The 24,169-nt window shown below is 43.2% G+C and overlaps 1 protein-coding gene and 1 pseudogene across 2 annotated transcripts in view; one reads left to right on the forward strand and one right to left on the reverse strand.

Moving 5' to 3' along the window:
• pkd1b (polycystic kidney disease 1b) overlaps positions 1–24,169 on the reverse strand; it is a gene marked incomplete at both ends in the record, with an annotated part of 42,846 nt that overhangs the window by 9,633 nt on the left and 9,044 nt on the right. The window contains 21 exons of the mRNA XM_084078309.1: positions 2,666–2,886; positions 3,562–3,679; positions 4,393–4,557; positions 5,045–5,408; positions 5,762–5,905; positions 6,253–6,376; positions 13,662–13,872; positions 14,973–15,113; positions 15,710–15,877; positions 16,355–16,550; positions 16,993–17,248; positions 17,386–17,533; positions 17,712–18,469; positions 18,827–18,975; positions 19,684–19,821; positions 20,477–20,630; positions 20,964–21,092; positions 21,488–21,590; positions 21,904–22,189; positions 23,180–23,320; positions 23,720–23,872. Of these exons, the coding sequence (XP_083934435.1) occupies positions 2,666–2,886; positions 3,562–3,679; positions 4,393–4,557; positions 5,045–5,408; positions 5,762–5,905; positions 6,253–6,376; positions 13,662–13,872; positions 14,973–15,113; positions 15,710–15,877; positions 16,355–16,550; positions 16,993–17,248; positions 17,386–17,533; positions 17,712–18,469; positions 18,827–18,975; positions 19,684–19,821; positions 20,477–20,630; positions 20,964–21,092; positions 21,488–21,590; positions 21,904–22,189; positions 23,180–23,320; positions 23,720–23,872 (4,267 nt within the window). The remainder of the gene's footprint in view (positions 1–2,665; positions 2,887–3,561; positions 3,680–4,392; positions 4,558–5,044; positions 5,409–5,761; positions 5,906–6,252; positions 6,377–13,661; positions 13,873–14,972; positions 15,114–15,709; positions 15,878–16,354; positions 16,551–16,992; positions 17,249–17,385; positions 17,534–17,711; positions 18,470–18,826; positions 18,976–19,683; positions 19,822–20,476; positions 20,631–20,963; positions 21,093–21,487; positions 21,591–21,903; positions 22,190–23,179; positions 23,321–23,719; positions 23,873–24,169) is intronic.
• LOC311059564 (UBX domain-containing protein 6-like) lies at positions 259–2,027 on the forward strand (annotated as a pseudogene). The gene is made up of 3 exons: positions 259–424; positions 590–1,548; positions 1,879–2,027. The product of its transcript is annotated as a UBX domain-containing protein 6-like (transcript).

Here is a 24,169-nt window from a genome sequence, read left to right on the forward strand (position 1 = left end):
AGAGTGTGTATCCGAACAAGTGTCTCTCCTCTCTAGAGGAGATAGAAATTTACGGGGGGATCGGTGTCCACCTGTACCGTGGCCCGGTACGCAGCTGTACCAAGCGATGGTACAAATGTCGGTGTACCCCCGGTCGCCGGAGACTGCGACGCAAGAAGGGTTTGAGATACTGAGTCTCCGAGATAGAGAGGAGAGAAGTGCGGGGTAATAAAGACATCATCAGACCCACATTTACAGGAGCTGGGAAGAAACTTTCCGATGGCAGCGCAGAACCCCAGGTGGGGCAGAGCAGTGAAAGTCCAGATCCTCGCTATGCACCCACTGATGGAACTCAGGAGGGAGCAGCAGCAGAGGAGTGAGCTGGTGGATAAGATCACCATGATGCGTACCAAGGCGATGAGAGAGAAGCAGGGGCAGGGGGCAGGTCTGAGAAAGAAGAAGAAATACGAGGAGATTGTTATGCATTGGCTTCCCTGATTGGCCAACCCAAACCGTCGTCTTCACAGATTGGCGGAGTGTCACGTCACGTTTGAGCCGTTAAGCCAGTTTAGGTCCCCGATTGGTTCTCCCAACCCGTCGACCTTGCTAGAGGCAGAGGCTACAGCAGCGGCAGCCGAAAAGGCTGCAGCTGCAGGGAGATCCCAAGTACCAGTGAAGGACTTTGCTCATCTCTCTCTGTATTCTACCTGTCCACTGACCTTTACCTGTCCACTTACTGGAGCAACTTTAACTAAAAGTGACAGAGAAATACGCCTCAAAGAGGCCATTTCGAAGAGATGCAAGCAGGATGCGGTGGAGGCTTCTATTATGATGATACACACCTTCAACAAAGACAGAGACAAAACGAAGGCTGCTGTGCACTTCATAAACAAGTACGTTAAAAATGTGTCCAAGAACCCTACAGAAGAGAAGTACATGAACATTAGAATCAGGAACAAGGTGTTCCAGGAGAAGGTGCACTGTGTTGAGGGCAGTAGAGAGTTTTTGCAGGCCTTGGGCTTTCAGAGCTCTATGATCCCTGTGGAGGGACAAGAGGAGGACGAGGAGCTCCTGGTGTTACCAGAGCAGACTCCAGCTGCCCTGGAGCTCATGTTGGAGAGGATGGATCGCCTCCAGAGAGGGGAGCCGGTCAGAGCCCAGCTGGACAGGCGGCCTCAGGCCTTCAGACCCTCCCCCAACGCTGCACGCTTCGAGCTGCCTCCGGAGTTCTACAACCTGACCACAGAGGAACTCAGGAGGGAGCAGCAGCAGAGGAGTGAGCTGGTGGATAAGATCACCATGATGCGTACCAAGGCGATGAGAGAGAAGCAGGGGCAGAGAGAGAGAGAAGCAAACACAATTACACCATGCTGAGAATCCGACTACCTGATGGAAATCTGCTGCAAGGAACTTTTTACGCCTGGGACCGGATGCCGGCACTGTTTAGCTTTGTACGGGAGTCCCTGGTGAACGGTTGGCAGCCCTTTGAGCTCATTGCTCCTGCAGCTCACAAGCTACAAGAGTCTGAAGAAGTAGCCCTTGCAGGATCACTGATATGCTGGGTTTGCTGTGGCAGGGGGGCGGTGCTGTAGAGCGGATTTTAAACGTGACATAGATATGTATTGCTTGACTGGTGTTTTTGTTCTGGTTTTGTTTGTCTTTGTTTTTGTCTTGTTTGGTCTGTTTGTTTATATATATATATATATTTTTTTTTAATATGGATATATATTTTGTTTTTAATTTATGTCTTCATGTTTGGGGTGATAATTGAATGTGTCTATTGCAATGTTGTATTTTATTGGCTGCTTTAAAAAGCTTTTCTGTACCTTATGTTTTTTTAATGCTGAATACTGCTGCAGAAAAATCCAATAAACAAAGTTTAAAAAAAAAAAGAAGTAGCCCTTGCTGAATGTAACTTGGTCCCTGCAGCTCTGCTGACGTTTTCTTGGGATCCAGCCGTGCGGCCCGACACTGCAGCTGCCCCCGGCGTGGAGAGCCCTGATCTTCTCAAACCAGACCTACTGAAGAGCATTCGGACCCTTAGCTGAGCAGAACTCCCCATTCATCCCGTAACTCTCCCAGAGTCTCTGGGAGAGTTATTGCTGCTGCTTAGGCTGGGACGGTGAGAGACAGAGCCAGCACTTGCTGTTTGGACGGACCAACGGTTTCAGAGAAACATGTTCACAAAAAAAATGTTGTGAACATAAGTACAATTTGTTTTCTTTGCCAAGTATATACCCATACAGTAGAAAAGCCATATGCAGTGAGATAACACAAACGTTTTAAATATAAATGATGTACGCTATAACATAAGGAAGTAAATATATTCCTTTTAAGTATTTGTATTATACTTTTAAATATTTTTACTCACTTTGACTACTTTTTATCCACTGTAGTTACTTTTTAGTCACTTTAGTTACTTTTAAGTACGGTACTTTTACTCAAATTGTAGATTGGTCATTTGTGTGTGTGTGTGTGTGTGTGTGTGTGTGTGTGTGTGTGTGTGTGTGTGTGTGTGTGTGTGTGTGTGTGTGTGTGTGTGTGTGTGTGTGTGTGTGTGTGTGCACACGCACGCGTGTGCTGAGCCAGCCTGTGTGAGTGTCTTTAATAATAATGCACATGTTTAATGCACATTAGAGTCTCACATACAGTACATACAGTATGATATGCTATTTGAGCATCTTACCTATGCGTGTGGCGGAGGGTGAGCGTATCGGGTCAGGGGAGGGGCTGGGGAGATAGGTGCTGGCCACGGAGGAGATAGACAAGGAGGAGGGCCACTTGTACAGGCCCGTCTCACACAGGGAGGAGGAGGAAGTAGGAGGACAGGCAGGTTTGTGGAACTCTGCTCCATAAAGGGGTTCATCCATACTCTGCTCAGACCACCTACTGCAGGAGCTACTCTGGCTAAAACACAGAGCAAAACGAGAAGCATGAATAGAATAGAATAGAATAATGTTTGGAAATGTTTGATTCACACACGCTAATGACGGCCACAGGCTGAAATGTCAGTACAAAAAACTGTAAAGAAGCATTTAAACATGGCTTACTTCGTCATCATTTTCAGTGCGAACTTGCAACGCTTGGACTATAAGTTTGATTGATTGTTTGACTGATTGATTGATTGATTCATTCATTCATTCATTAATTCAGTGATACAACTGTGTACAGTAAGTTCCTTTGTCTATTTAAAACAACCCAAAATGGACATCTCACAACTGAAAAGTTTCATATATATAGCGTGTTAGTGAGATGTAGAACTAGTTGAGACAGATATTTTTTTGTACTTTTTCTAAATAATTTATAATTAGTATAACATTGCGTTTTTTAAAACCAGGATAGTCCCATTGGAATCTCTTTTCAGAGGGAGACCTGGCCAAGACAGGCAGCAGCATAATCTTTAAAACATACGTAGTCATAGACACACAAGACCAAAGCAGAATACATTAAAAATAAAGAAAACATTCTCTAAGAGTCCAATTCACAAATAAGAGGTTCCTCACATTTTGCATGCTCTGTGCATATATTGCATTCCATAAGTGAATGAGCACAGCACCTGTGCGACCGTGAGGAAAATCTTACGTGTTTGAGAGCGAGGAGGTGCTCCTGGGGGAGTAGCGGCCGCTGTCCGAGGTGGAGGCGCTGTGGCTCGTCTCAGTGATGTCCGCCTCCGCTGCTATAGACCTCAGAAGGTCCTCCTCTGACATCACACAAAGAAAACACACCAGGAGAAAATGTTCTCATTCTTTGTGTGCCTTCAATGGAAGGAAATCTGACACATCCCATATTCCATATCCCAGCAGAAATATACTGTATGTCATATAACCTTTCAAAACAAATACATGTGAGGGAAAATAATATATATTGTCTAAATAAACACAATTTCATTATCTTTCCAGTAGCCAACAAATACTATATTTTAAACGTTTGTGATAATAGGCTCTATGCACAGCAGCCATATTGTAAATAAATTGGGCCCCTTCCTTACTTCCTTCACTGGTGTTACCAATAATACGAATGAAGGCTCTGTTCCATTTAGTGTAGCACAGTGGTTCTCAAACTTTTCAATTTCAAGGACCATCATAATTCTGAGAGTGTACAAATGGAACCAAATGGACCCGTTTGGAACCCATTTGGTTCCATTTGTACACACTCAGTGTTACAGACCCATGGGGGGCCATTTCGAACACCCTCAAGGACACATTGAGAGACCCACTGGTGTAGCAGAGTGTTTCCAGTGAGCCAACATGCACAATATCAGCACCCTGACTCTGTTTGACCAGAATGGAATAGAGCCTTAATTAGTATAACTGTTAAGACATGTTAAGGAAGTAAGGAAGGTGCCCAAATTATTTCCAATATGGCTGCTGTGCATGGAACCTATTGCCTTCATCAACCAACCCTAACCCTCACCAGACTGTGTCAGAACGGTGGTCATCAGGTTGCGGGTGCACAGCTTGTGAGGAGTCGCGGTGGGGAATGCCTGGCCAGGCGACGCAGAGCGAGGGACAGCATCACAGCAGTCTGATGACAGGCGGCGATAGGTGGACTTATGTGGACCAGTACACAGGGTGGTGGCTGATGATGACAGGGGAAGATTGGCAGTGGTGTAAAGTAACTAAGTACATTTACTCAAGTACTGTATTTAAGTACAATTTTTAGGTACTTTACTTTTACTTTACTGGAGTATTTCCAATTTTCAATACTATTACTTCAACTCCACTACATCACTGGGGAATATGTTGTACTTTTACTCCACTACAATTATTTGAAAACTTTATTACTAGTTACTTTGCAGATATAAATTATTATATTATAAAACATACATTAACCACATTAGCGCGTTGTGAGCTTGTAGGTCTACTATTTTCAAACATTTTAGTACTTTTACTTTTGGTACTTTAAGTATATTTTGATGCCAATACTTTTGTACTTTTACGCAAGTAACATTTTTAACACACGCCTTTTACTTAGGATTTTCATAATGTGGTATTGCGCTACTTTTACTTAAGTATAAAATGTGAGTACATTTTCCACCACTGATGATTGGTGGTCTCATGCGTACCAGTAGACAAGGGGACCGGGGTGGTGGGTGATGCTGACAGGGGATGATTGGTGGACTTGTGCAGCCCGCTAGACGAGGGGAATGGGCGGGTGGCTGTGTCAGGGGTGGAGAAGGGCGAGGCTAGACGCATCTGTATCAAGGCCTTCCTCCTCTTCAACAGCCGCGTCGGCCCCAGGGACAATGCGCCGTCGCAGGGGTCCGGGTGGGAGTTTGTGGGGTCCGCAGGGAGCTTGAGGAGGCTGTCACAAGACGGCCATCCCACCATGCCCTGCTCCCTGTCTGGCTCTTCTTCACTCTGCGGGGCCAGGCCAGACGCCTTCCAGAACTCCAGGATTTCAGAATCCAACCCCTTGCTTCCCACTAACTGGAAACATATGAGAATGAATAACAAATAAGAGGTTCAAGTTTCAAGTGTCATTATTACATTGTGTGTACAGTTTATTTTACAGCATTAATAATTAGCGTTTCCCAAGTTTATTTTCCCTGGCCTGATCGTTCATATTCCTGATTGTCCAGGGGAAGAAGTTATTTAGCAATGTACTTCCAGTGCCTCTGAGGTGTGTGTGTGTGTGTGTGTGTGTGTGTGTGCGTGCGTGCGTGCGTGCGTGCGTGCGTGCGTGCGTGCGTGCGTGCGTGCGTGCGTGCGTGCGTGCGTGCGTGCGTGCGTGCGTGTGTGTGCTCGTGTGCGTGTTTGTGCGTGTGTGTGTGTGTTCTTACAGATGAAGGACTCTCTTGTTCTAAGCCAGAGGAGTCTGGCAGTGACAGGAAGGAGGGGCCAGATAGATCCGATTGGCCGAGGTAAACGTCCATCTCAACAGAGTGACAGATAGGGGAGGGAGGAACTGAGACATCAGCTGCTACCTGGAGGACACATGCACGGCACGCACGCACACAAACATGCAGGCCGTCTCAGCATTATTGACAGTAGATAAGTGTGATAACTCTGTTTGACTGAAAAGGCAAGGAACAGACTGCACATCCACAAAGAACAGTAAAAGAACCTGTGTGTGTGTGTGTGTGTGTGTGTGTGTGTGTGTGTGTGTGTGTGTGTGTGTGTGTGTGTGTGTGTGTGCGTGTGCGTGTGCGTGTGTGCGTGTGTGTGTGTGTGTGTACCAGGAATCCACATACAAGATTTATGCTGTTAAAATGTTTCAAAAATATTAAAACATTTAAAATTCCCCACTTTAAGAACCACTGTTCTACAGTACCTGGCTTTGGGTTTTTCTAAAGAGGAAGCTGAGGAGACACCGGAGAGGAAACACCATTACGGCTACAGTCATTCCCGCGGCGACCGTCTCCTCGGTGACCAACAGGTGAGCTGAAACTGTCTCACTGGTACAAAGCAAAGAAGAACGACAACAACCCAGTGAATTGTAAGAACATCTACTCATGTGAAATGGTTACACAGTATTCACATTTTTGAAATACTCTGTAAGTAAAAGTCCGGAATTCAAAATGTACTCGAGTAAAAGTACAAAAGCATTGGCATCAAAATATATTTAAAGTACCAAAAGTAGAAAGTACTCATTATGCAAATGTCCCATTTCACAAGTTTTCAAATTTATAAAATGGCCGAAATGTATACAGGGCTGAAGTGGTTAATGTATGTTTTGTAATAACAATCAAAATCTACAAAGTAACTAAGGGTTTCAAATAATTGTAATGGAGTAAAAGTACAATATTTGCCTCTGAGATGTAGTGGAGTAGAAGTAAAAAATACTGAAAATTGTAAATGCTCCAGTAAAGTAAAAAATACCTCAAAATTGTACTTAAGTACAATACTAGTTGACAGAGCCGATTCTCAGTTCTATGTAATGTGGGTTTATAAGTTCTATTCATATTGTTAATGTGTTCAACTAATTAATCATTCAATTGAATAGATGATGTATATTCTTCTCCTTATGTGTGCAGAAGCCAGAGACTGCATATTAGGTGGTTTGTTATCGTTACAGCTACAGATGTTTGCATTCCTCTGTTATCAGTTCACTCCCTGCCTTGGAGTTCTCTCTCTCTCAGTTTGCTCTGCCTGTACGCTGTTATAAATTACATTCAGTATAGATTACTAGAGTAATCTGATACTTTTAAGTACTTTTGGTCACGCCTCCCTGCTAGCTTCTCTGTCTGTCCTGTTTCCTTGTATAAATGACAATGTAAAGTGAGTTGTACTCCAGAAATGATTCAGGTCAAGCTGTACATTTTTCCTTGCGGCAAGTAAAAAAGAAGGAGATCTCCGTTGTGTCTGTGTCTATCTTATTCCAATGTGTGATCTGAGCCTAAGGTGTTTGTAAAATGATAAAGCAATCTATCATTACAATGGTCCCTCGAGCCTGGATGTCAGAGCTGTTCCAAGAAGAGTAAGAAGGAAGACGCCGCTGGAAAAGTCTGCAGCCAGGACCCGGATCCTGAAAAAATCCTGGAGCGTTGAATTCGCCTCCAGGCCGGTGGTCATCTCGTCTTATCATCTGCTCTTCAAGGAACGGCCGACGGCATTTGAACGCTGATCACACAACTATAAGATAGCACGTGAGTGAGACACAAAAGTTGTCTATCTGCGTGCATATAGACATAGGCCTAAGCACTGAATAAGCAGTGAAATCTTAGGATATTTTGCTTGTTTTAGAAGCAACAGAGTGATTTATTTCCTGCAAATTGTATACTGTAGTGTGTATGAAATCACAGATATTGACAGACGTGCGTCATCACTATGTGTATCCAAAACGCGATCTGAGTGAGTTATCCGGGTCTAACGATTTTCTCTCCGCGGTCATCACTAGGAGTGAGCCGTGAGCACTTTTCCGGATCATCTTCTAGAATAACCCACGAGGTATCTGTATTCAGTCTAAATCTAGAATAACCCCCATTTCATTCTAAGGGGTGTTCGGTCTAGATTGGATGAGAGTACTCTTGGGTGTTCGATGAGAAATCCGTTGGAACGTGGTGAAACTGAATGTGTTTATATTGTATGTGCTTAATATTACTAAAAGATCCTCACTACCGTGAGCACCTTTCCGGAGAAATCCGTTGGAACGTGGTGATACTGATATTAAGATGTGTTATTAAGGAATGTGTGAAGTATGATTCAAACAGTATACAGCAGTGTAAATAACGCTCGAAATAAGTATGAATGATAATCACGGTGGTTGAGAGACGAGGTCTGTTTGGGACAGTCGCGTGGACTGGTGATTTCTGTATGAATCTATGAATGAGAGTACAGTGAATGTGTGTGGGGATCCCCAGGGAATATGTGTATGTTCCTGTAGAAGCCTATGAGAGATTGTGAGGAATGTTCAGTGGAATATATGTGAATGAGAGAGAGAGAGAGAGAGAGACTAAGTGCGTGATTTAGAAAGTTATACAGACTGTTTAAAGACTAATGAGTGGATCTGCCTCTCTTTGTGTGACTGTGAATGAATAAGATTTTCAGTGTCTGTGTATGTCCTCACGAGTATAGGAATACAAGTGAATGTGTGTGTGTGAGGGCTACATGTGTGTGCCGAGCAGAGAGAGATAGCGACTGCTTGAGAGTGTGGAAAAGTAACTGAGTACATTTACTCAGATACTGTACTCAAGCGTGCGTGTATGCAAGATGGGAGAGAAAGCGAAAGAAAGAGAGTGGGGTGATGTTGATTACCAAGGAGCTAGACCAAAAGGAAAGAAGGGACCCTCCCGAACATGTTTTCGCTGTGGCCGTACCGGCCATTTCATAGCAGATTGTAAATCGAGCACTACGGTTGACGGATGGGAAGAGGAAAGACATAATAACAGAAAGACACGTAAACCTAAGAGCAGAATGGAGAAAGATGATACATGGCAGGACCTTGGTTTTATTGGTACAGAAACCCTTATATATATATATATATATATGATGAGGGCACACATTCTGCACACATTTGGTATTAATTAGCTACGATGTCTAAGCCCCTTGCCTGTTTACAGTAGCCAGTCTAAAGCAAAGTTTTATGCATGAATAAAAGCCCCACATCTTATTACAGTCATAATTAGAATCTTAAGCCAGGGAAACGTTTCCAAATGCAATCATCTATATGCCCTTGCTAAATTATTCCACATCACTGAGTTGGCTACAGCAAGAAAGTCTCTTATCCCTTAATTTGTTCATCGAAACAAACTATCGGCACCTGACACCAATCCCAGCGCGTGATTTTCAGACAGTGGGAGATCATGTACATTGGACTCCAAATACCGCTATGAGTATACTTAATCACTGGGCGTTACAGCTTCAGATGTAGTTTACTGTATAAACCATTCTCAAGAGTGTGAGTGTGAAAGTGACTGAGTACATTTACTCAAGTACTGTACTTAAGTATCACATACGTGTGGGGGGAAGAAGTGACAGAATGGTGACTGAGCAAATCAGTAACTCCCAGAGAGTAAAAGTATTTTTGTGGTTGGTATGAATGAGTTACAGCGAACAGTTGAAATGAGTGTATGTTGGAAAGTAATTGAGTACATTTACTCAAGTACTGTACTTAAATGCCAACCAATAGGGTTGCTGTGTGGTACTGTGTGTGTGGGTGTTTAGAGGAGTCTGTGTGCACGTGTGTATGTGCACGTGTGTGTGCGGGCTGTGTGCTAACAGAGCGAGACAGAAAGACAGTGATGAAGTGAAAAAAAAAAAAACATCACAAAAGGCCATAAGTTCTAGTGATATTTAGGAGCCCTTATCAGTGAAGTATGTGCAGTTAAAGCTATTAACCAGCTCCCATATAAGGCCCATTTTTCTGTTACAAGCCCTTTGTCTAAACTCAAATGTTAAAGATGTGTTATGACTTCTGTTCTGTTGCGGTGACATTACATTGAATTAAGGCCTGTGGGTGGTTTACTCTGAAAGAGTGATCAAAGTAACATGGGCCTTTGCTTAATGATATTGAGCTCATTGCGGTAGAATATGAAGTTTTTAGTAAATTAGCGAAGCGAAGTGAACCTTAAATATTAAGAGGGATTAGTTCCAAGTACCCCAAGCTAGGAATGTGCACTGCAGGGTCAAGGGGCATTACTGTCCAGAGAAGAAGCGTAGAGGTTTGTGTGTCGTGTCCTGGAGTGTGGGTGGAGTTTGCAAGCTACTGCAGGGCTGCAAGTCTGAATCCGCTGTGCCATGGAGTGGCTCACAAACTTTTTGTATTAAAACTATATTCAATATTTTTGTTTTGATTTAAAAATAGTTAAAAGACTTAAGCGAAGATAGCTCTACTTTTGTAAGTGACATTTGTGTCTTAACTAGCAATGGAAATCTTTTTCCAAAAGATGGCAGATCTACAAGCTGTAGAGCAGTTGTTGATTTTAAGAAATACTCAATAATGAAAAGTATCATAAGTATTAGAAGACTTATGTAAAGTTACCCTATGTCAAAACTGACACTTCGTACATGTTTGAGAATCAGTAGTATTCATAGTTTTGGCCCTTTCCCTCTCCACATGTAAGAAACTAGAGTATTTCTACTCAAATTGTGGAGTATATCATGTGAAAACATTCTAATCTCAGCCTGCAAGATGTTATGGGTAGAGCAGTGACTACCTCGTCCCAAGCCCATGGGAACGCTTATATAAAAAAAAATAAGCAAAGGAAGCGAGTTCAGTTCTCATGGAACTTATCTTTCATTTGTTGTGTCTTGATACTAGTGTGTCAAATTCCTATATTTGAAGTACCCAAGCAGTGTTATAAGGCGATTGTTTTATTTTTTTATTTTTTTATAATTATAGTGTGTTAATGCAGTAATTGAAATATATTGAACCAATCATCTGAGTAATGGTTCAACAGGAGGGATAGTTGAAGATTATGAAGCATATTCACACTATATTCACACTTATATTTTAAAAATTCTGGTAAAAGCCATACACTGTAAAAATGAATTTGAAGACGTTACAAAGGTCAAAAGAACTAGTAAGCTGCCAAGATTTTATCTCTTCCACAGGAACGATGGGACTGCTTATGGTGATGCTGACCAGGTCATCAAGTGTGAACTGAACTCTCCGTGCTAGGAGGGTCCATGCCCGGGTCACGTCAACATGCCAACTGCTGTGAGATGCAGTCCCTGGTCAACATGTCACCTGATGTGAGACGTGTGGTTTGTCCAATCCACACAAAAACATTCGCAAGTTGGTGCAAACATCATCGAACATTACGTAAGAAGGTGAAGAAGGCCGGCTTGTGGGGTGGAGTCTCACATATAGAGTGATATTAGGCCCTAACCGGTGAAGAATCCACTTAGAATAGTACCCCCTCCCTCACCTGATTACACTTAGAAGGACGATGCACCACACTTGTTTTTATATTTTCCTATCTATGTTATTGTATATTTTTCTATGTATCTTTTGTCTCTATTATTAAAAGTTAAGCAGGGGAAGGCTAAAGCTAAGATAATTATGATTGTTATGTTGCATATATATATGTCTACATCCTACATTTCCTGTTGCAGTTAACTGGTAGTAAGTAAGTGCCTCGAATCCAAAATAGTGAGTGCGCCTTGGGGGTCAATGCTATTTGCCGTGCAAAACGTATGATCAGTTTTAAGCACATAAATAAGAGCTTTTATGTCACTCTGAAGCGGACTAAGTATGAAGTGTGAGGAGGTTAAATGCATATCATGGAGTGTAAATGTGTTAGTGTGGAATGAGGGCGCATTTAAGACAACCTCCGAAGGGAGGGGCGGGATAACCGACCAAACGGTCATCATCTGGGCTAAGCCACACCCTAACATGCCATCAAACCCTCTCCGAAGCCACATACTAATGATGCCATCAAAACACCGTGACACCACTGGGGATCCAGTGGTCCTGGTGAGAAGTACTTTTCGAACAAGTACCTGTTGTGTTTACATTTCAGATGACATTAATGCTAAGGAGGCCAATAACGCGATGTCCAATCTACGTGCCCTTCAGAAAGCTATGAATGGTAACATCACGATAAGGGGTGGTTTTTCTTGGTTAATGGGAGGGGGTTGGATTCAAGCTCTGTGCAAATTTGAAACAATGGTACTCTGTGCTTTGGTGCTGTTTCGCGTGTTATCGGTCTGTGTGATCCCGTGCATCAGGACCTTAGTGAAACGCATGGTTGCTGACACGTTCGTTCAAACGTATACTGCGGTATCCCAGACTGGGCAAGACTTAAAAGATGACGGGAATGTGTTCTCCCTTCGAAGCCTTTATGATGAAAATGACACAGACATTTAAGCTCTGTTAATATTTGAAAATGAATTGTCAGTTCATAATGGTCAAATTAATGATACAAACGGTTGAAGGTTATTAAGTGTTACAACCACTGCTCACAAGAAAGCCACACATTTTGAGAGTGATAATGTCCTTTTTCCTATCCGTGGGTTTTTTCAGCATTATCTACAATCGTTTATATCATTATTGATCAGGATCAATTGACATTCTAATAGTCTCATCATGTGCCCTGATAACAGCTTTGTGCTATGCTCTGTATGACAAAGTGCGAAAAGCGGATAGCTTAAGTACCAAGGCCACTGAAAGCAAAAGAGGCAAGTGATTCCTGTTATGATGTCCATTTTGAAAAAGCGGAAAACAAGAAGAATGTGAAGATTAATAAATTTGATCAACAGGAGGGAAATGACAGAGCCGATTCTCAGTTCTATGTAATGTGGGTTTATAAGTTCTATTCATATTGTTAATGTGTTCAACTAATTAATCATTCAATTGAATAGATGATGTATATTCTTCTCCTTATGTGTGCAGAAGCCAGAGACTGCATATTAGGTGGTTTGTTATCGTTACAGCTACAGATGTTTGCATTCCTCTGTTATCAGTTCACTCCCTGCCTTGGAGTTCTCTCTCTCTCAGTTTGCTCTGCCTGTACGCTGTTATAAATTACATTCAGTATAGATTACTAGAGTAATCTGATACTTTTAAGTACTTTTGGTCACGCCTCCCTGCTAGCTTCTCTGTCTGTCCTGTTTCCTTGTATAAATGACAATGTAAAGTGAGTTGTACTCCAGAAATGATTCAGGTCAAGCTGTACATTTTTCCTTGCGGCAAGTAAAAAAGAAGGAGATCTCCGTTGTGTCTGTGTCTATCTTATTCCAATGTGTGATCTGAGCCTAAGGTGTTTGTAAAATGATAAAGCAATCTATCACTAGTAGTATTAATTCCTTTACACCACTGTCCCTCAGGATATTACTGTGCAGACTCGTACAGTACTATGTAGTTGTAGTGAAGGAACATTTTTTGTGAGGTGACAGTGACCTTGGCCTTTGACCACCTACTTCTAATGAGTTTATCCTTGTGTCCAAGTGGACATTATGTGCTAGTTATCATGACATTCCCTCAAGGTGTTCATGAGATATCGCATTCACAAAGTTGGGGCGGACGGACAGACGGACGGAGAGACGGACAGACGGACGGAGAGACGGACAGACGGACGGCGAGACGGACAGACGGACGGATGGATGGATGGATGGGCGGACGGACGGACGGAGGGACGGACGTAAAAACGAACGGACAACCCAGAAACATAATGCCTCCGGCCACGGCCGTCACCGGTGGAGGCAGGAAAAACATCAAATTTGAGATGAGGGAACTGGAAGTACAAAAATGCTAACTTGTTTCCTGATTCTATGACTACAAAACTTGGGCCCTCTCACCTGTGTCCTTCGCTCCCTACAGCGCCGTACCACAGCGCCCCCACTGCCAGGTAGAGGTGCAGCAGGACGGCGCCACAGGTCACTCTCTGACCCCTGGTGAAGCGGCTGTGCCCCGGGCGTTGCCACAGCGACAGCCACAGGTGGCGCTCCGTTAGTCCAAACACCAGCTGGGAGGAGAGAACACGCCGGAAGTCTGAGAGCTCCTCTGGACCTGGCGATGGATGGATGGATGGAGGAGGAGGAGGAGGTGAAGCAACTTTTCCGACATTTCTTTTCGTTTGTCCCTGGTGTGATCGTTCACAAGCCTGATTGAATTTAGGAGACTAATCAAACTTAAAGGTAGGGTAAGTGATTTACTGTTTTGGTTAAAATAAGTGTTAAATAGCTATATATTCTGATAGTACTCATTGCTATAGAGTGTTTGTTCAGTAAAAGGAGTCTCCCTGGGATTCCTGGGATTAAGTTAGATTAGGCTGATCGATTAGACCAGGAGCTATACCAGCTGTAAACAGTGTCTTTTCTTTTAAATAGCAAAATAAAAATCTAATCTATTTTCAAAAGCTTTCAGCTAGGTTTGGAGTGCGTAGTTATGTTGTTTTTATTTGCACTTTATTTTAATTCATTTCATTCTCATGTGTTAAAGGTAGGGTAAGTGATATTTTTTGGTTAAAACAAAAAGTATTTTGTTAAAAGGTTAAAATACTATATTCTGATAGTAATCATCGCTATAGAGTGTTTTTTCAGTAACAGATGTCTCCCTGTCTCTCCAGCTCTTTAATAAACAGAAAATGCATTTTTCGGTAGGTGTCAAAATCTCAGCCAATCAGGAGAAAGTACCCATTTTTAAGCTTAATTTGTATAGTGTTCCAGTTCCAAATTTGTCTGCTAATTTCTTAGTGTCATCACTTCCAATTTCACTTGTTTAATCTGTATCCTGATTGAGTTCTCTGTCCTGGTTGGATAAAATTGGAAATGAAACTGAAACTGAAACGAAAATGCATTTTATGTTTAATAAAGAGGTGGAGAGACAAGAAGACTCCTAATACTGAACAAACACTCTATAGCAATGATTACTATCAGAATATTGAGCTATTTAACACTTATTTTAACCAAAGCAAATCACTTACCCTACCTTTTATCAATTATGTGTATTTTGTGTGATTGCTGACCTTTGTATTTCTTTATTTTCTTTTGAAGCACATTCAGCGCTTGTCTTATGAAATGTGCTATGTAAATGAATGTGACTTGACTTGACTTGTCACACCAGCGCGTAACCAAGTATCAATTGCTCGTAAAAGTGTGTGAACTCACATGAGGCCAGAACGAACTTTTCCACAGTGCCATTCTTATCATCCTCCACAGAGAGCCAGTCCTCCACAATGAAGAAGAACATGTGGTCAGTCTGAGGGTCCCACACTGCCACCTGCTGTACGTACCAGGAAGGATCCAAGCCTGTGGACACCCCAACACGTGCACGTGCACGTGCACGTGCGCGTGCACACACACACACACACACACACACACACACACACACACACACACACACACACACACACACACACACACACAGTTTTGAATTACATTTTAGGACGGCCTTGAAAATAGCTGAATAATACGCCTACACACAATAATAGCAGATCTACAAGCTCACAACGTGTCGTGCTGCGACCGTTTATGAGCTTGTAGATTGGCTATTTTTCTGTGTGCAACATCGTCACACAACTAAGTATAAAATAGGGAAAACTCTAACCCTAACACGTAAACCTATAACCTCTTACCCTAGCCCTAACGCCAACCTGAATCTTTTTAAAATTGTACAATTATCTCTCAAAATATGTTTTAACCATAAAACAACCATTCATCTTCAAATGTCTATTTCTCAAATTCTACTATACTTGTGGGGACGTTTGGTCCTCACAAGTATAGTAATACAAACACACACACACACGCCCGCGCACGTGCGTGCGCATCTCATACACACACAAACATGGACACAAAACTCCTATCCCCCAGACATACTGTGAGTCACCACCGGGCCTATTGTTTACCTGTGTTGTCATGCCAGATGCGAATCTTCCACACTTCTCCCAGGTTGTCATCCGTCTCCAGATGAAACTGGTCCAGGCCGCCACGCTGAAAGGCACCGTCCCTCTGCAGATGGCGAGAGCCGCTCTTGGTCACGCCGTACAGGTTGATGCCAACGTGGGCGCTGGTACCTGGTGGATGTGGGACGTATACCAGAGCATCCGCATTATACATGACGGATAAAATGTTGTGTGACATTTTCCAAACACTGTGAAAGAGAATCACTCCACCATGAATTTGTTGCATCGTCATTGTTATTCAAAATTCAAGATGTTTACATTTGTGACATCTTGTGTACGAGTACACAAGAGTGCTCGTATACGAGATGTCACAAATGAAAAATGTTATGCCGTGTTTCGAGCCTGTGGATCTGCTACTTTTGAATTCTGAAAAGTATGGCCGCCAGTCAGCCTCCCTTAAGCCAATTTTAATATAGGACAGGATAGGATAAAGTTTCAGGTCCTTGTCCAGACAGGCAACAGACTAGACCTGTAGTGTCAATCGTTCATAAAACTGATTGCCTTGGGAATTCGCTTTTTCAGAGCCTACTGCCATTATAATATATTATTTATTATTAGTTATCGTTCATCATGATTTCCTTCTCTGACCTGCTCCCCGTCTCCAGCCGGTCTTGACCAGAACCCTGTAGTGGTACAGGCCCGGTCGGCCACACAGAGGCACCTGGCCCCGGCTCAGGCCCTCCAGGTGGTCCAGTTTGTGGGCAATGAGCCCCAGCAGCAGGTGCATCAGAACAAGGATGGCACACACAATCCCCACCACCATGTTACGCACTGGACCGCTAGACTGGGGGGTTGTAGGATGGATGGATGGATGGATGGATGGATGTATGAATGGAGAAAGAAAACCATGATATTGTATTCTGGTTCACCACCAAACACAGAAGGTATCGTCTCTGTCGGGTGGAAACCTCATTTGTCCAGAACAGTTATTTTCAGGATTCATATACAAAAATAGCAAAAGTAGCAGATCTGCAAGCTCAAAAGCTTGCAGATCTGCTACTTTAGATGCTTTTGTGTGACGCTGTAGCGTGATAAAGTAGGACATTCGTTTTTAAGGAAAAACACAAAGTTAAAATATGGAAATAAGAGGTTTCTGCCGACATGTTATCTTCAATAAGTCTGGAATCAGCGATCTGGATGGATGTGCACTGATGTGAAAGCAAAATCAATAGATCAATCAAAGTGACTGTTGCAAAATGGATGATCGTGACAAGCACTTTGCGTACCGGTGGCAGCAGCACCACAGCCCCAGGATGAACAAACAGACTGGCCCCAAACATGGAGAGGTGCTGGGTGAGACAGTGTGCTGAACGCAGGGTGCTGCCCTCCAGTGGTTGGACACCGCCACTGCTCCAGCGCCTCTCCGTCACATTGTAGTACTGACACAGAGAGCTGAACACACACACTGACGCCCGGACAGGACCGCCGGCACCCAGAGAGGAGTTCAGGTTGACAGAGAGACGTCTCTCTGTCCCGTTCAACCTGTTTGGAGGAAAAATTAAGTCAGGAAAAGTAGTAGTGGTTCATGCCAAAATGTGTAGGCCTACAGTACATGGAAGTAAGCGTCTATAGTGCAGGGGTCTTCAAGAAATCTCAGTGACAAAAACATCTTTACTCACAGCGGAGAGAGGAAGATGGTTTCCTCCTTGAAGCTAGTCTGAGCAGGGAGATTGAGGTTTAGTTCTCTGATGAGGAAACTCTGGGTAGGGTTTGTCTGGATGGTGGTCACTTCTATCCTCACACGTCCAGAGGTCAAAGGAATAGCACCTAGATGTAGGTAAATAGAATGAGATGGGCCTTGCAAACTATTTGGGTGAATAATTGTTAAACATATATTGTGCGGATCATAGTTTCTCAGCCATTAATAACAGGTAGAGGCTGATTACAGAAAAAAACGGTTTCAGTGTTAATCAGAATCATTAGCCACTAAAAATGTCTGCTGTACCTTGAACAAGATTGAATTTAAAAGCAATGAATAGCCCTGCATTGTCCACCAGTTCGTCCACTGCTTTGACGGTAAAGTTTGTCCATCCTTCAGAGGGGAGGGTCAGGTTCAACCCTAAAGGACTCGTTCCATTACCATCTACACAGTCTGCGCTCTGATTCCAAACCACAGACCCAAATCTATATCCAGCCCCTCCCCCTGCTACGCCAGCGCCCAGGAGGCGTCGGTTGGGGAGGGTGACTCTTATGGCCTGGTCTGAGTCCAGATCATTGATGGGTATGGGCTGACCCTGCGTGGTGGTGAACTCCATGGCAGCCAGGGTGGTGGAGATAGGGGGGTCAGCTCCGGTCTGCAAGGCGTTGGTCTCCGCCCTTCCGTCCACACCGACCAGTATCTGCACCACCTCTGAGCTCTGCCGCTTCAGCTGAGCGGCGAGGGGCACCGGGATGAAGAAAGGACAGACGGGGGGCTCTGGTGTTTCGGCGGGTGAGGAAGGAGAGACGGTCACTGGCTTCGGAGAGTTGTTCTGAGCACAGAGGAGATTGGAGGGGTTTCCACGGAAACCAACGGCGCTGATCCGAGAGTTGGCGAGCGAGAGCGGCTCCTCGCCGCGTACACTCGAACGCATCAGAGAGCGCATGAGGGCCCCGGCATGGGCCACTGCAGACTGAGCGCTCTTGGTGGCTGGTGGCGGTGTGCTTGTGAAGGCCGGGCGATGGCTATCTCCACCGGGAGGTTCAGACGCAGCAGCCAAAGTGCTACCTGAAGAGACAAGAGACAGCAAAGGATTTTAAGCCAATCTGACACTCATTTGTGCACAAGAAGCATCAAGTGATGAAACGGGAAACTGTGATTGGCCAGCACCTAGCTCAAGAGTTCCCAGACTTTTTTCAGTCTCCACCAAAACGTACAAAAATACATTATGAATTAACCACTTAAGCCCTGTTTAAAAAAATATAGCTGATCTACAAGATCTGTTATTGTTGACACATTTTGGACAAAAAATCGTTGGAAATGTGATGTTTATTTATTTATTTTAAATGTATTTTTTACCCATAAAAACGGGTCCATGACACAAAATGGGTCCACGATTCGAGCCATTGTTTGGGAAACACTGACCTAGAACATTGAGGATGTTCCTTCCTGTGTCAACAGCTGCTGCAACACCGGCGCTCATCTGCTCCTCCATCACGTAGATCATCTTCGCCACAGCCTCCAGAACCTGCTCTTGACAGCCCTCACAAACCACCTCGCTGGCAACAGCCTGGAAATAACGCGTCTTTGTGTTATACAAACGTGACGAACAGCTCACAGAGGATTATGAAACTCATGGTTCTGGTAAAGAGGATTTATACATACTGCTTTAAATTTAAATCTATTAACCTGTCTCATTTAATCATAATCAATCATCCTAATCATCGACCTAACCATCATCATCATCATCATCATCAAAATCAAAATCATCATCATCATCATCATCATCATCATCGTCATCGTCATCAGCTGTAGCCCCCAAACTGTGGCTCAAACCTTGCCTGTTGTAATAACCCATTAATACCTGGAACGCATCTGTGTCACTTTAGATTTCTTTGGCTATTTTTGAAAAATCTTGAAAAAAAATCGTTTTAGATTTTTTTTCAAAAACTGTTAGGATTTTGATTTTTTTAAAGAATCACCTCAGGTCTTAATCAATGGGTTAAAATGTTATCTTGAATCTTTTAGAGTCACTTGACTGTGTTATGGTGTCTTCATGTGTCTTAATGTGTTTTGGCCAATTATTTATATTGGATATAACAGTAGTTATATTTATATATTTTGGGGGATTTTTCTTAATGAACCGAACTGAACTTTTAACCCGTTCAACTGTGTTGTTTTTGCTCTATAAATAAAGATTGGATTGGATTGGATTGGCTCATCATCATGAGAAATACCGTATGTTAATTATAATTGAAAGGCAGCTGTGCAAACTCACAGTGGACTGGGCCAGGGCTGAGCTGATCTGATCCACATCCTGTAATGAGGAGACAGGGAGAGATGCAAGGGCTCGAGTCACGTTCCCCCGGATCTCCCTCCTGTCCCTGAGCTCCTGAACACTCCCTCCAGACTCCATCTGTGGTGAGGTGAACAGGTGACACATACCGCACACTTGGCACAACATCTTTAACTGTACTCTGGAGCTATAAATATTTTATTTAGATTTGATTTGAGAGCAGCCATATGTGCGTATACACAGCAGCGGTTTTCAAACGGTGTCCAGGTGTGCCTTGGGATTGTGCATTATTATTGCAATACATACAGTATATACAGTACAACTAGATACAAGAGTAAGGCGGAAAGAATTGCGTAAATAGCAGAGTTTGTAGATTTTAAATTTGTGAAAGTATGAAATAGGGGTTGAGTGGTTCAACTTCATAATTGGCATTAGCAGATAAACATTTACAGAGTGCTGAGAGTGATAACATGTGTTAAAGAGGATATTCACAGATAAATACAGGTGTGGCTTGAGATTTTGACCACTGATATGCAGTAAGACAGTGGTTCTCAACTTTTTCAGGTCGCGAACCTCCAAAATAATCATATTTGAACTGAGGACCCCCCCACCCTGACTGTAGGAGTTGAGGCATTACATTTAGACTCGGTTCCACAGATTTGAAAATAGCTGATCTACAAGCTCACAACATAGATCAGCCCCCCCCAAAAAATGTTTTTTCGGGACCCCCAGGTTGAGAACCACTGCAGTAAGAGAGGGTGAAACAGACAGCTACCTGGTTGAGCTGACTAGTGAGAGCTATGGCGTATGGGATAAGCTCCTGGGGGTTGCCACGTTGGAGTAAAACCCATAGCTCCGTCTGACTGTTGTTCCTCAACCACTGACTGGTCACCTCACCGCCTGCAGGGGGCACCACTACTGTCAACATTCTGGAAAACAGGAACACAGATCTCTGTATTTATTTAATTTTATTAAAACGTGTCACATATAACAGAAAGTTAAGTAAGCTGTGTTTAAAAGCTCCAGGTACAGTGGGTCAGTGGTTCTCAAAGTGGGGTCTGGGGACACCCAGAGGTGTCCTTGAGGGGGTTCCAGGGGGTTCCAGGGGGTCCCCAGCTAAATCATTGATAGTTAGGACTTAGGAACCAAATACCCGCTTACAGATTTGTAACTGAGTTATGGGGGTCCATACATGGTCTAATCTAAATCTAATGTATACCAAACTGGGGGTCCTTGAAATGACAACCACTGCAGTAGGTCACCTGTCTAGCGCGATGACCTTTGCCCCCAGATGGTCCTCTACCAGCAAGGTAACTGTGATAAAAGACACGTGTTGTTCTGGCCCAGGACTGCCCACAGGAACCAGGGTGCCAAATGTTGAACGAGTGCCCCTGCGGAAGTTAACACAACACAATAAAGTATATTAAAGCCCATACCTTAACCACTTAAGAGCTACAGTATATACTTTGTTGTATGAATACAACATATCTGATCTACGAGCACACAACACGTCACAATGAGAGCTTGTATATGTGCTATTTTACCTATTTTTGAACAATTTGAAAAGGGAAAAAAAAATGGGGGAAATTTGGGTCAATTGTTTTGACTATAATGAGATGGCCAAATTAGGAAAATGGTTAAAGTCCTCAGGGCTTTTTGTGTTATCCTTTTAGCATTATTGTATAACTGTACATCTGTACTTTTTGTAAACTGTTAATAAAATATTCAAATCAATCAAAAAAAAAATTGGAAATGGTTCTGGTCTGTGTGGTGCTTCAGTATTCACCTGTAGAGAGTGTGCCGGGGGCACACAGTGCCAGTGGCCCTGCATGGTGTCACCTGGAAGGTGTAGATCAGCTGAGAGGACTCACTGTCTTCATCCTGCCAACCTGGACAATGATGACCAACACAGACCATCTATTAGCAAAATACATAGTTGCATGATTTGACCACTAGAGGGCAGAGTTGTTTACTACACTGGACTGGTCATAGGCATAGCACCCTGCACAGAATAAAACAGGGGAGAATCATGTCACAAATCTACAAATCAAATGACTTGTACAGGCAAATCAACAGCATGCATGTGTGTGCGTGTTGCGTGCGTGAGTGCGTGCATGCATGTGTTGGTGGATCATGTTGTATAATAGAAACCCAACACTAATCACTTCTTTTTCAAAGTTGTAACCTGCCACAATGGCATACCTGTGCAATTGTAGGTGACCACTGTCTCTAGCGGGCGTATGTCTGACTCTGGCTTGAGAGAACAGTGCCCCCCATAGGGAGGATGGTTGGGTAGCAGACTCAGGCTGGCGCTGCCCCACTGCCCTCCGCCTGGCTGGGTCACATTGAGGGTAAAGGTATAACCCTGTCCGTCCTGTAGGACTCCTGATCGCACCGCCAAGTCAGGGGAATGACCCCCTGTGGAGGTAGTGACCTCGTTAAGGTCAAGGGTCATGCCGCTCATGTCCTCTTGTGCACTCCATTCGTACTGTAAGGCGAACACGTTTGATTGATTGATTGATTGATTGATGTACTTTATTTAGTAAGACATGAGAACAACAGTACATGGAAGTACAAATTCACAATACGAGGTCTACTAAACTGGAAGACTCATAAAAGCACTGAGCTTGTTTCAAATGAGTTCCCCATGCACACAAATCATGGTGACATATAAGAGACAGACAGTTATACACAACTACTATAGAATGTCATACAATCAGTTTACAGGTTACTGGTATAAAGAGTGAGAAATATGTACAAAAGAAGAAGGAGAGGGGGGGGGGGGTAGGTTAGGTTAGGACTTAGACAGGGGCCATTTTCCAATTGCAGCCTCCTGAAGGTGTATCTTTAGGGCAGTTTTGAAGGAGAGTAGGGTTTTACACTCCTTTACTCCTTTTGGTAGGGCGTTCCACATTTTTGATGAATAGCATGAGAACGAGTTACTTCCCTTAATTACGTGGTAACTAAATATTCATAATTATATTATAAAACTATGTATGTTCTTTCATTCTAGACCAGTATCCGTCAGCAGGCATTCAATGAGCTGTAGGGCCAGTGTTAAGCCCATTTGTAGTTTGTCAAACGCCGGTGTTGGGTGCTGAAAAAACGGCCAATTTACAAGCTTGTTGTGAGCGTGCAGATCAGCTATTTTCGGCATGCAACACAACAGTATAATATGAGTTATAAAACAAGGATTATCTGTACATAATCATCATATTGTTCACAATGCCCTGAAAGTACTAGTGTTAACCTGTGCATGTTCATCAGGGTTTGATTTGCTGGGAGGGTCCATGAATCTGCTTTTGATATTCCCCCTCTGGTAACGCCGATTTTAAGACTCACTTGTAGTTTGAGAGCTTGTAGATCGGCTGTTTTTGCTATTTGTCACACGGTGAAGTATACACGGCTTAAGTGGTAAAGAATGTTTGTTCACAATGGCTCTGACAGGACTAGTGTAGCTGTGCATGTGTTACAGTACCTGTGCATGTTCATCACACTGTTCACAATGGCCTGACAGAACTATGGGGATGCTGTAAGAGACGTGGTGGGCTGAATTGAGGGCTGAACAGGAAACACACTCCACACTCAAAGGAAGCACAGGAGCATCACTCAGAGAAACCTAAAAATGAGAAACAAGGAAAGGTGTTCCCTAGAGAGGCACTGCCAAGACAACGCTTTGCACAAACACAACAATGTAAATCAAATGTTGGTTTGTATAGGTTTAATATTACTAGACTGCCAATCCATTAACCACCTAAACTCTATATACAGTATACTGTATACTTTGTTGACAGGAGTGCCCAGGGGCCTATCGTTTTTACCTCTACACTATCTATTCGCCAAAAATAGATCTACAAGCTTGTGTGAGCTTGTAAATATGCTATTTTTGGCAAATGTTGGCCTATTCTCACCAAATGTTAGTCTATTCTGACCTGCCCAGAATAGGGATGCTAGGGTTCATGTAGTAGTTATTTCCACACATTATGCGAGTAAAAGTTAGATTATATCATTTACTCACAGACTGGATGGTAGAGACAGGCGGCCTCCCTGCTTTGTGGACAGTGAGGGTGAAAACGTAGACCCTGCCTAGGTCTAGTTCAGTACTGAGCACAGTCAAACTGCTGCTATTACTCCTTATTGTCTGGCTGAAAGACTGAGACTCTGTGGAGTTCTGCAAGTATGAACACAGACTGTTAGAGGAAATATAGCCACATTATATTACTTATTCCAATTATAGGGCAGTTACTGCATTACTCTAATACAACTCAATGTCATACTACATAATGTTGTACTAGGCCAGGGAAATGTATTGATATCATATTCATATCGTGATATGAGACAAGACATAGTTTTTTTTACTTTTCAGGATTAAAATGCTAAAATAGCTGATCTACAAGCTCAAAGCATACTGTAGATCGGCTATTTTTGCAACCTGTTTTTTTTTGTACAAAAGATAATGGCTATCTAG

This window comes from Gymnoscopelus microlampas (assembly GCF_963454915.1).
Source record: "Gymnoscopelus microlampas genome assembly, chromosome: 14".
Lineage (NCBI taxonomy): Eukaryota > Metazoa > Chordata > Actinopteri > Myctophiformes > Myctophidae > Gymnoscopelus > Gymnoscopelus microlampas.